This window comes from Aythya fuligula, chromosome 1 (genome assembly GCF_009819795.1).
Source record: "Aythya fuligula isolate bAytFul2 chromosome 1, bAytFul2.pri, whole genome shotgun sequence".
NCBI lineage: Eukaryota > Metazoa > Chordata > Aves > Anseriformes > Anatidae > Aythya > Aythya fuligula.
The window spans coordinates 35,806,579-35,819,448 of record NC_045559.1 but is presented as its reverse complement, the minus strand read 5'-3'; the positions used below and the strand labels follow the sequence as shown (position 1 = coordinate 35,819,448).

At 41.5% G+C, this 12,870-nt stretch overlaps 1 protein-coding gene across 2 annotated transcripts in view; it reads right to left on the bottom strand.

Annotated features, from left to right (window-relative positions):
• Nucleotides 1-12,870, bottom strand: part of SRGAP1 (SLIT-ROBO Rho GTPase activating protein 1) — a 147,413-nt gene that overhangs the window by 16,720 nt on the left and 117,823 nt on the right. For both annotated transcript variants that reach the window (XM_032208281.1, XM_032208280.1), the window contains exons 13-15: nucleotides 11,087-11,147; nucleotides 10,851-10,928; nucleotides 9,143-9,277 (exon numbers count right to left, since the gene is read on the bottom strand). In XM_032208281.1, coding sequence (XP_032064172.1) covers nucleotides 9,143-9,277; nucleotides 10,851-10,928; nucleotides 11,087-11,147 — 274 coding nt within the window. The remainder of the gene's footprint in view (nucleotides 1-9,142; nucleotides 9,278-10,850; nucleotides 10,929-11,086; nucleotides 11,148-12,870) is intronic.

The window sequence follows — 12,870 nt, the reverse complement described above, 5'->3', positions numbered from 1 at the left end:
GCTGGTCAGAAAGATTATGTGACTGCAAGTGGGGTACTGATGGGATAAAAGAAATTATATTTCAAAACAAGTAATCTGTAAAGTTTTTACTCAATGTGTCTTCTACATAAATGCCATTGTCAGAAACAACCTAAAATTTCGGTTATGCTCTTTCCATTAACCAAGAAAGAATGCTACAGTTAATAACATCTAGGGAAAATCGTAGTAGACTAGATGAGAAATACTGTCTACTGCCATTGACAAGGATATTCAAAAATCTGGAAATGAGAAACAGGAGCTGATGCCAATAGCTAAAAAATCATTTGAATAAAAAAAAAAGTTATATTTAACAGTAGACATTTAAAATAAATATATTAAAATGTGCTAACTGTACTCAGAGTTCTTGGTGTTTATTCCTGCTCTCTGGTATGCCTATTTCTCCCAATCAGCATTTATTTGTAGATGCAAAGTGTGTGTTGACTTAGTTTCTTAGAAGACCTACTGGTGTCTAGTAATTAGTGTTTTGGTACCAAGAATGAAGCATAAGAAGAGTATCAGCTGAGAGACTTCTGTCTACCACATAGCAGTGCTGCACTTCATTAGGAAATGACAGTGTAGTAAACTAAGGGGCAAAAGCTGTTCCTACATCTGTGCTTATGGGAGATCCCCTGGCTCAGCACCACTAATGTGCTGGGGAACAGAAGATTTGGGGATGGGGTGTAACAGCTTCTTGGGAGTCTCTGCAGAAACAGACCTGTCCACCATTGCTGGTATAAAGGAAATCCATTTGGATTGTGGCATTCAGCACAGAAATAGCAAAGAGAAGCACTTGCAGGAGGAAAAATCCTAAAGGTGAACACTGGAATCCTGGCCCTGGTGAGCTACCACTGACTGCATCAAAACTCATGGGGAAAAAGGCTGCTGTCATGTTGTGTAATTTATAACCTAGTGAGTCACACTGAACCAAAGCTCTAGCTGAAAATCACTTCAAGCCATTACATTTCCTCAAATGGAATACGGGACTTGAAATTTATTTTTATGTTTCTGTTAAGCTTGAACTATATAAATCAAAAAGAAATATTTCTGGTTACTGGTTAGGGACAGGAGTCCTTGGCAGGGGCCTGCTATGCCTAGGAGCTGTTTGCACATTTAGGATCCGCAGAGCAATTGAAATTCTCCTCTCTCTCTTCTCAGGGCATGCCACATCTCAGACATGCTAATGCTACGCAGCTTCACTTCTGCTCTGGAGTGCCACGTTACTCTTCTGCACCGCTCATGGTCACTGTTTTTAGCACGAGGCCTTTCTCCACCTGCCTAAACCCAGCAGCTCTCAGTGGAAGGAGCCTGACCGTATCTTCAGTTCCCGTTCCTCCAGCAGAAGCAGCAGTCGTTACTGCTAGTGGTGCCTTGTGGTCTCCAACTCACCCGACCTTCCCCCTGCCAAGCCTGTCTGTGAATCTTTGTAGGTTTTGGTGGTTCTGAGTGTGTGTGTATGTGGATTTTCCATGGAACGGGGTTCAGGTAGCAAGGTGCATTAGTTATTTCTTTCAACACTCCTGCCTCGGCAGCACGTCTGCACAGTGACATGGTTCATCTTCTCCTGAGCCTTTCCACCCTGTGTGCTGGACATGGGAAGCTGGAGAGAAGTTGTGACACAGATCTGCTTTCTGCATTAAAACTCTTCAGGCTGATTCCTCGTGCTGCAGCCCTGCCTCTTCCAACCACTTCTGGAGACCTGCCCTGACCCAGGTTCAGTCACCACTGAACTCACACCAGCACTGGCCTGACTCCCAGGTGGGTCTGGTGGCTCGTTCCAGCAGTGTGCTGCCCACCCGGGTGTGATGGCTTTGTCAGAACTAATAAACAAAAACCAGCACGGGACACAGTCTCAGCACTGGCAGGCAGGTACCGCACAGAAGCCGTCACACTCTCTAAAGGACAGTCTCTGCTTTGTGCCAAATGCAGCTCTTCAGGCAGCTCCCAGACATGGCTGACAGGATGTGTGAGTCAGGAACCGGTCCCTGTAGGCACCACGGACCAGCAGAGGAGGCACAGAGAATTTGGATGTGCGTCCATGTGTTGAGCTCTCCCAGTTGCCCTAGTAGGGGCATTACTGCTGTTGGCAGGTCACCTCCACGCCGAAGCTGTTACAAGCTGCAGATGCAAGGACGAGGCGTGTGCGTTGCTGATACCTTCCTGGTAACCCAGTCCCAATTTCTGTGAAAGCCCCTTTATTGAAAACCCAAACCTCTGCCAAGGGGTAAGTTTGTGTGCTTTCCGCACTATTTCAAAAGGCTTGTTTATCTTTCTTAGCACTGACTCTGTTTAAAGGAGATACGAAATAATGTATTTGCATGCTGCTTTTAAATGAGGAGCCAAATTTAATAGTTGCTTGTGTGCATGCAGTGCATGGGTATTTGGCTATGTGGGAAAGAAGGAATGAATACAGAGAGCTCTTTCTGCATCCAGACAGAAAGAATTTGCAGCTCTGCTGTTTCCCATGCAGAGGAAAGAGAAAGCAATGCTTTGCTTTGCCTGCACAGCCTGCATGGCCAAAGGGGACCCCAAGACCAAATGGCCATCCAGGATACAAACTGGCTGCTGCAAGGAGCCACTGGCAGTCCCAGTACTAAAGTGTATTGCCACCGTGTCCTCCTAGTACCAAAGTGTATATAACAGTGTCTTCCCTCTCCCAGTGCTCCTGTTGGAGGCTGAGGCCCTCTGTATTACTCTGATTTTCAAGAACTGCAGTTATTCCCACCTCAGCACACAGAAAGGAATCTCCCACTTTTCAGCTAAGAAAACTGAAGTACTAATATTACAGAACTTGTCCAAATAATGCAATAGTTGCCAAACAAAAATAGAAATCAGGAAACTTGAAAACTGATTAATTACTCCAATTATATGATTTGATTCCCATTCTCAAGCACAAGCAATGGGATAAACCTCCGGGAAGGCCAAACCCAGAACTATTGTGTTTTCTCTAACTATGGCAGGGAAGGGAGATCTGTGTGAAGGACACACGAATACCAACCTCAAATCAAGACTACCACTGGTTAAAAATAAATATTAGAGACAATTATTTATTCTCTAGTTCCCATGTCTCAGAGCAGAGCAAATTTTTTGGAGCTCCTGTCTGACATACCTACATCCAGACCTGTCTCAGCCATGAGGGTCAAATCCACAACCAGGAGAATGAATCCAGCTTACTCCTGTCACTGCATAAATGAAAAAAGTATCAGCTAGCTGCCTCTTTATCAGCCACAGGCTAAGGTCCACTTCCCAGCAGCAGGAGATGGGCATAAATCCTAGCTACTCAGCCCTCCTGTAAAGATGTGATTTTCAACCTCCAGGAAAAACGAAACACTGGAACCCGTTTTGGAGAGGAGGTGCCACCTTTGCTTACTGCAGAATTACACTGAGTCAATGAGCGTACGCTTTTCTCTTGCTTGAGAAATAACGTATCTTAACCACCTGACTGATGATGAGTTGACCCAAGACGAGGTTTTTGCCAAGGTAGACTCTAATGTGAAACAGATTAGAAGTGAACAATCTGCCTCTGAAGAGGAAAGGAAGCTTAAGAGGGAAGAAAACATAATTACTAACAGAAGTCCCCAAATGCAAATAAAACAAGACTGAGTTATAAATGAAGGCAGGGATACATGCATCCTAAATAACATTAAGAAAATGTAAGTCAAATTGAAGTTTAATTAAGCAATAATCATGAAGTAGTGGAGCATGTAAAAGGCAATAAATATTCAAACATATATTAATTCAGTGCTTTGGTGATGGAGAACAAAAGACTTCTGCAAGACAGCAATTGCAGTTGTTCCCAAATACTCTGGGCCAACTGGACAGTTACAAGCCTTTATCATCCAGTTTAGTTGAAGATACTACAAGTGCACTGGCCATGGTCTGATCCTACAAACGGCCCCTCCTGCAGTGGTGGTGAAGCAGTTATTCAGCAAAGAGAAGATCCAGTCTGGGAGCAGTCAGAGCTCAGAAAGCAGAAACACGGGTTCTGATTTGTGCTTGTTTAACCATCCTCTGTTGGTATCCTTCCTGGCCAATCTCAGTAGTTACAAAAGAAACGCAAACATTTTGCAAAGGGAAGATACTATTGATCAGAACATGTGGAAGGAGAAAACTGCTCTCAGCAAGGAACGAATCGTGCTAACCTCATAGCCAGTACTGTGCAAGCTAAGCATATTTCACAGGCAAGGGTGGTGTAAAGGAGGAAGAAGAAAGCAAATAATGGTAATGTAAGATCTCTCCTTTAGGATAACTGATTTGAAGGATAAAATCCAATGTGGTGCTGCTGTGTGGGGGTGACAGACTCCTTCGACTTGGAGTGACACCTCCTAGTAACAGAATGAGTGCCTAATGCTTCCTTTACACACACGTTGAACATCAAATGGGAATGAGTTACACTTGCAGATGCAATTTTTATGGTCAATTTGCAGCTGACAGGTAATCTACGAGAATATGAATTAGTGGTGAATTTAGCAATTTGTGCCTCTTTCCACTTTGGTAGATGAGTCCAATACAACTCAAGGATACGTATATATTAACTCAGCAATGCCATTTACAGCTGCTTCGTATCTATTTATGAAGGCATTGCAGGAGGACAAACACAATGGTATCCACCGTCACTTGGGGAAAGAAACAATTGTCATGTTGTAGAAACTTTTTCAGAAAGAGCTGACAACTCCTAATACAGTTTTCAACTTTTAAAGTAATAGTCTGGAAAAGCAGTAAAATCAATTTCTTACGTAATATTTATGTCTGGAAGAAAATGCACGCTGCTGGCTGCAAGGGATCAAAATGATGAACATTAGAAGGAAGAAATATGTAAATTTTCATCCACCCTGGCATCTTAGTATATCAAATTTAAGGCAAGGGAGATGAAACCAAGAATTTTAATGACTCCGGCAGAAGCTAAACAGTCTGGGCAGCTGAGGTGAGTCCACGGCCACAATTGCACAGGTATGTATATATGGAAATCAACTATTATGAACACGTACAAGAACTCACACCAGGAGAGGAACTGCAGTCCTCAAGCACTGAAGGTGAACTACGGCAAGCATTCAGCACAGCTTCAGTACCCTCTGCCTACCTGCAACTCCTGTTACAAATATTTTGCGTATGTTTGGCCCAACATGTTTCTACAACGGGGCAGAAAAGAAGCACAGCACAACTCTCCTCCCTTCCTCACCACCCTGTTTTACCTGCTGGATTGAGGAGTGCTGCTCTGAGCAATCGTGGCCACTACCTTTGCTGGGAATGTAGACTCATGACCCATAATGAAATGGATTCTTTATGTTCTGCCCTACCTTTCATGCTTGCTCTGGAGAAGTCAGAATTTGGACCCAATTTTAGCTAAAATAGTTCATAAGCCCCAACAGAGTTACACTGTTCTCATGAGTCTAATTAAAACAAATTGTCCTAAAAGTCAGTCGTTTTGCACTGCTTCCAATGCATTTCCAAAAGGGAAAGCATTAAATCACAATGGTCTACTTCATTGAAAATATATGCATAAATGTAAAGGAATTCCTCAGTGGCTGTGCTGAGGAAAGGTTCATTTTGCAGCTGTAACCTCAATTATGCTTGACATCCATAACTAAGTATTTAAGTTTCAAGAGGTTTTTCACTGGCAACATTTCATTTCCATATAAAATGCGTGACATTCTGCCCTCACAAAGTTTTACATGAAGATTAACTTTATTTATATTTTTTTTCCTGTCCCTCTTTTTATAGCAATTTCTGCCACCAATTAACAAAAACACACTGGTATTTATCTAAAAAAAACCCACATTTGAAAACAACTTAATGTTTACTCTTTTTCTCACTGTTCATCAGAAAGCGAATGCAATAAGCATTAAGAGTACTTAAATCCTTTTAAATAAAAATGTGAATGCTTTCTGGTCTTAACACACTTGGTTGTGACCTACAGAAGTTGTGGTAACCTCTGTTCTCACAAGGGCAATGGAGCCTCTCCCTGCTCCCACAAAAATAAAGACCAAGACACTTGGTAGGTGAGGAAACTGTTTGGTGTACGAAGGCCGTGTGGGCACAGAAAAATAAACTAACACAGCTATGACAGGTTCAAAGTCTGTAGTGGTAGAAAAAATCTTGCCTCGACTGTCTTCCTTTTTGCAAGGTATATGAAGTGTTAGGGTTGAAAGAGAGCAATGGATAGCAATGGAAAGCCTTTGAGACAGACAGTTTCTAATGGTATGTGCCACACAGGTTCTATTTAAATTGAATGGTGACAGGTAGTATATTCTGAAATGCTTGCTGTTTTTTTTCTAAATAAGAAGCATCTTATTCCCTGGAAGTAGTGGACCAGTTAACGAAGCACACAGACTAGGTACACAGCTGTAAAAACAGTCCACCCCAGGCTTCTCTCAGATAATCAGAAGATGCAGACACACAGTTCACTATTCGCAGTGTGTGATTCTGGGGCTGGCTGTGGATACAAGGTACAAGAGCTGTTTCTTTCTCTGATCACACCACATTCAAAACTCCCACTGTGACAACACAAAGTAAAACCACCCCAACATGTTCAAAACAAAAATCCCTTTTGTCCAGCTGAATTCCAGATTTATGTCTTCTCCCTCCACTGAAGGGGGGCATTGATGTGTTGTTTCGGAGTGCCCCTGAAGATAACCTCATGGAAACCAAACCAAACAACACAGTCCTGCTCCCTCTTGTGTAAATATCTGTCTTCCTCCAAAACCTGTCAGAAATGTATCTGGGACTCATAGCAAACATTATCATGAACAAAATTTCTTTTTTCTGCAATCGCAACAGTACAAGTCAAATCCAGCAGAACTACTCAGTCACTACACCTTGTTTTGACAAGCTGTTACAGAGCTGATAATCCAGGCTTAGGAGAGCCTCAGAGAACAGGCAGTCTAAACCAGAATCAGATGGCGACATCTCTTCCCCTGTAATGCTCCAGAGGAGGGCCACGAGGATCCTCAGGGGGCTGGAGCATTTCTCCTATGGAGACAGGCTGAGGAAGTTGGGGGTGTTGTTCATCCTGGAGACCTTACAGCGGCCTTCCTGTACCTAAACGGGACCTGCAGGAAAGCTGGGGAGGGACTCTTTGTCAGGGGGTGCAGTGATAGGACAAAGGTGAATGGTTTTAAACTAAAAGAGGGCAGGTTTAGATTAGATATAAGGAGGACATCCTTCACTCAGAGGGTGGTGAGGCCCTGGCACAGGCTGCCCAGAGCAGCTGTGGATGTCCCATCCCTGGAGGTGCTCAAGGCCAGGCTGGATGGGGCTTTGGGCAACCTGGTGTGGTGGGAGGTGTCCCTGCCATGGCAGGGGGTTGGAGCTGGGTGGGCTTTGAGGTCCCTTCCAACCCAACCTGTTCTATGATGATTCTATGAACACAGTGGAGTGCAACTCCACTGACTATATGGCCTATAAAAACACATATACTATCTCCACATATAAGAATCACCATCTCAATTTTCCTATTGCTTAGTCAAAATAATGGAGTCATAAAGAGATCCAAAGGGTAGAGTCTGATAGCAGAAATTTTGAAAAGAAAATCTTGTACAAATGTTAATGATGAAAGTGATTAATCTTTTGAACAGCTTATCTAAGAATGCGGTAGATTTTCTGTCAACTGAAGCCATTAAATCAATACATTTTACCAGCAGACATGCTTTAATTCATCCACAAGTTATGGAAATCAGCACAGAATTATTAGGTAAAGTTCCATCACCCCGTCATGCTGAAAATCACTCAGTCAAAACGATCTCACTTTAGATTTCAATTTCTATGACTCACAGACATTTTCTGGGCTGTGACATTACGGTTAGCTAAAGCTGAGCTCAGGCAGTACCAAGATTATGCTTTCCAAAATGAGGGTGCCTGTCTCAGCATCCTCCTTAGTGTGGTATCAGACTGTTCAACTGCAGTGTTAAGGTCCTTCAGGACTCTTCAGAACCACTGAGGCTGTGAATAGCAACAGCCACAGAAAATCACGCAGGTCTGTTGGACAAAAACTGTAACATTGCACACAGAACTGATCCCAGCAATCCACACACTCGTAACCTCCAGGCTGAATTACTGCAATCCTCCCTGTCTGGGAAGGAAACCACACGTGTGGGGTTCCCCCTGGCATGGAGCAGAAAAGCCCATCTGCTCGCCAGCCTGGGACACTGGGAACACACCAGTCTGCTGTCCTGACTCCGGGGCTGTCTCCTTTGCCAAAATGGCACAGTTCAGAGAGCCTGCCCTGATTAGTATTCCAAAAGGACTGGCCCTTGTTACCTGTGAAACTGTCCACTGGCTCCATTTGGCTGAAATAAGCAGTTTACAAAGGAAGGGTTCAGAGGAGGAAATTCTTCCACAAAACTAGGACCTCTGACTACTTCTGATGGACCCGCAGGGAACAGAAAGCCTACTGACGGTTGGTTTGGCCTCACACCTCCTGAACATCTGCAGGGATCTGTGAACTGGAAAAGGTTTTGTGCATGCCACAGCAATTCAGCCATCCACTGAGAACTTCCTAAATTACTACAACCTTTCAGCGTCCAGCTATGAACACCAGCAGCACACAGACCCATACGCTGCTCCTCTTGGGCATCCCATTACAACTTGGCAATTCTTGTGTGCTGGAAGGCAGACTGGGCTCTTCTGCAGACAATATTCAGCTGCTTCCTTCTGTTCTTGCACTGAATAGTTTTCCTGTCGGTTGGACCTGGGTTTTTAAGCTAAGCACAACAAAGGAACCATGCAATGCCAAGCGACTAGTTACTTATTCACCAGCACTGACTCCAAGCTGTAGGGCATGAAAACCTTTGTGAAATGTAACATACACTGTTTGCATGGTCATGACTTCATCCCCTTCCGTCTGCCTCAGTGCACAGAAGAAAATAATAATGCGTATAAATTTAACTATCTCCTGTATACCAAAAGGTTTTCTTCCTGCTCTATTAAACAAAGAGTTGCACTGTACATTAATCCCACTGGAAAAAGGGAACAACCACAGCTGCAAGTATGACTAATAACTGACCCAGACTGTTACAGATGGCAAACAAATTGTCTCAGAAAAATCTGTGAAGATAGCTCCCTTTTCAGGCTGCTATTGTATATACGAAAGTAAAATTCTATTGAGAAATAAAGAGAGGTTTCTACTTACTGATACAAGAAATAAGATCATTAAATCTTTCCTTAGGAAAGACAGGATTTTCCAGCCCTCGGAAATAGAGCTTCAGTACTCCAGCAACTGAGTTAATGTCGTGGTTACTTTGGTCATCTGCCAAAGGATTTTCACCTTAAAAAGTAAATAAAGTGAATCAAACACATGCAGGAGCATTCTTGCATGCAACATTTTTATAAACGAATGACTTTGTTTGTTTGTTTTGGTTTTTTGTTTTTACTATGTGGGAGGTGACAAGACAAGCATTCAAGTAAGATAATAAACATTGCTTTAGAAATCCCAGGCCTTTCACTGTAGAAATTACACTGAAAACAGTAGCCTAAATAAAGCTTCCTTTACGTTACATAACGTAGTGATCTCTTAAGTCCTGAACTTCCAACCAGGTATTTATGAACATCCTATGATTTACTAGTAGTAAAATAAAAAAGCTGTATGTTCTTAACTGAATAGAGTTTCTCAGACTATTCTTTGGGAGCTTACATAAAACAAATGGATTATCTAACTCTTTGAATTGCAAATTTGTCTTCATTATTTAAAACTAAAGCATTCAGGAATATTTACAACCATTTAGTGAAAAGACTTTATGGAAAGTGAAAACCTAAGGCCCTTGACTGACCTATTTTAAAGACTTAATCTTTATTTTGAAACATTTTAAAATGTATGCACTTTCCAGACTAACACTACCTAGAAGCAGTGAACAACAAGGCAGATGCAGAAGTTGTAATGCAGGAGAACACGCCCTCACTTAGCATGTAAAAACAGCTTCTTCATCTATCTTGTTAAGGACCAGATCAAGTTGAACAAGATATGCAACTAATATTAGCGAGAAAAATACTGGGCATCTTTTTTCATGCTTTTAGTCATAAGGTTTATTCCTTGAAGAGTTTTCTCATTAGCAGATGATCTGCAAAAGTTTCTTCTGGAAACTAATAAGAAAAAAAAAAAAAAAAAAGGTTCCAAAACCCATGAAAAGAGAATGTAAGATGAAACAAACAAACAAACAAAACTAAGTAACTAGTGTTGCTTTAATGTAAGTAGGGGATTGGATTGGAAATGCCCTGGATCCTGTCTCCCCTAGCAGAGGAATCCTAGGTTTGCTGTTGCATTTTACATTCATGTGTAAAAAATCATTTTCAATTCCTGGTATCTTTCCCATAATTCCTCCTCTGGGGCTGAAGTTTCCTTGAGGAACGAAAACCGTGGTTAAAAATGGAACAGCTCTTTCACAGCCTGTATTTGCATTGATCCTGTATTTGCACTGATCATGATGTCACTTTGGCAGAGGGACTAGGAACTCGAGCACTCATATTCCAGAAGATCAAGTAACAGCATTCTCAAATTGCATTAAGTAGTCTCTTGAATGTAATTAAAAACATAATCTTTCCTTTTTGAGGATCTTTACAATAAAATAAAGACTAACTTTTCCTTGCAGTTTACCATAACAAAAGACTAATCCAAGAGACACATGAACGTCTACACAAAAACATCTCCAAGCTCCTGGGACATAGTATGAGAAAAACATGTACGTGTCATCACTATACTTCACCTTTAAGCGTATGACAGTGCAAAGTTTAAGGTGTAATACAAAAAGTGAACAAAATTCTTAAACAGACAAGAAAGTAATTAGAATTAAAAACATTTTAAGTGTCAGATATTAAGGAGCTTGAATAAGCGAAAATGCAATTACCTCTCTCAAATGAATTTTTAATATCATTGACTTCCACCTGGGAACCAGACACTCTAAAAATTCCCTGATGCTGAAGACCTGCAGCAAAGATGGGAGACAATGGTGGGAAATTAATCTATTTTATAAATACTTTTCACCTCTAGTTTTAAAAAAAAAGCTGTAGCTGTAAATGCATCATGCAAAACATGCACGGCTAACTTCAGTAATGATATGTCATAACACATTCCATTGCTTACCATATAAATTGATAAATCTGATACAGCTTTCCACAATGAGAGGAATGACTTGTCCTGAATCCTGGAAAAGCAAGAGAAGAAAGAGTGTACTGCAGATGTGAAAAAGGAAACCTCCCTACTCTGGAATGAATGTGAAAATGGGTTTTCTTGGTCAATCCAGATGGACATACAGTGCTGCCAAAAAAACACATAAGAAAATATATAATTTCTAACAGAATTCTCATCCCATTTAGGGACGGAGGGAAAGGAACAGGTGAAGAGAAAGGATTAAGGTTCTTAATGAAAATAATTGAATCAGGAAATTCACAAACTTCGTTCTCTAACTCTGCCACTGTATCTGGCTAACACTGTATGTGACATCTAAGCTCATGCATTTATTTTAGATTTTTGAAGCAAAATGAGTTAAAGCAGTAAATTTACCTTTAGTTTATTATTGACAATAATACTCCATGAAGAAGATGATCCTTCTGCATTTATTTAACTTACCCCATTTTTCCCCAGAGGAAAAAATCTTACGTGGGCCTAATTACATAGGGTCTAATTCCTGGAGGTGCTCTTTTTGTTTGCTAAAAGTTATTGTCAATAAGCAGTTGACAAAGCCTTCTCTGGATCTGCTGGACTATCAGAAAAGTTCTTGGAGACGAGCTACCCAATGACATTGCATGGGGTACTTACTAGCTGTCTCCCTCCTGGCCTCCCTCCTGATTTCTGTATCCTGAAATACAGGAGACGATGTCTTGGCACATTATTTCAGGCTGCACTAACTCTGGTAATACACTGAATGGTGAACTGCAGCCACTTTGAGTTAGGAACATTGGTTAGCTGCCCCTTCAGCACAAAGGCATTGGGAAAGGGAGGTCACAGCCTGCTCCTCCTCACCTTCAACTGGCAGAATCACTGAATCATCTAGGTTGGAAGACACCTCAAGATCACCGAGTCCAACCTCTGACCTAACACTAACAAGTCCTCCACTAAACCATATCACTGAGCTCTACATCTAAACGTCTTTTAAAGACCTCCAGGGATGGTGACTCCACCACTTCCCTGGGCAGCCCGTTCCAATGTCTCACAACCCTTCCAGTAAAGAAGTTCTTCCTAATATCCAACCTAAACCTTCCCTGGTGCAACTTTAGCCCATTCCTCCTCGTCCTGTCACCAGGCACGTGGGAGAACAGACCAATAATGAATCAAAGCTCTGGATCTCAGCCATGGTCCAGCAGCCAGCTTATAGGTACATCTTTAGTTAAATAGAGGTGTTTTAATAGAGTAGAAAAAATGCTGGTGGTGGTAGGGGGAGAGGATGACTACACACTAATTTACAGTGAGCTGTCTTTTTCCTTCAAACTGCTGATTTTCCAAAAGAACCATCACGGTCCTTCAGTTGTTTTGGCACTTTAAAAAATGGATGTTTTACCCCATGCACATTAATGACTACAAGTCATCAAATATCTATTAGAGATACAAATCATATGATTAAAATTATGCTTGTGTTGGAAAAAAATTACTGTTTCATAAATAATAGGTACCTTCAAACTTCTCATCTTAGAAGCTATAATTTTTCTTTCCAAATCAATTTCAAATATGTAAGCGCTCAGAGAATTGACTAATTCATTTGAAAGTTTAATATAAAACCAGTCTGTATTATAAAATCATGAATTCAAAGGCACCCTGTAACTCAGCATACACATTTTTTCTTACTAGTCCTTCTCATTTTCATGCTAAATTACACTAACAGGAAGTTTATGAATTAAGCCCAAGTAGATGAAAAGCCAACTGCTAAAAAA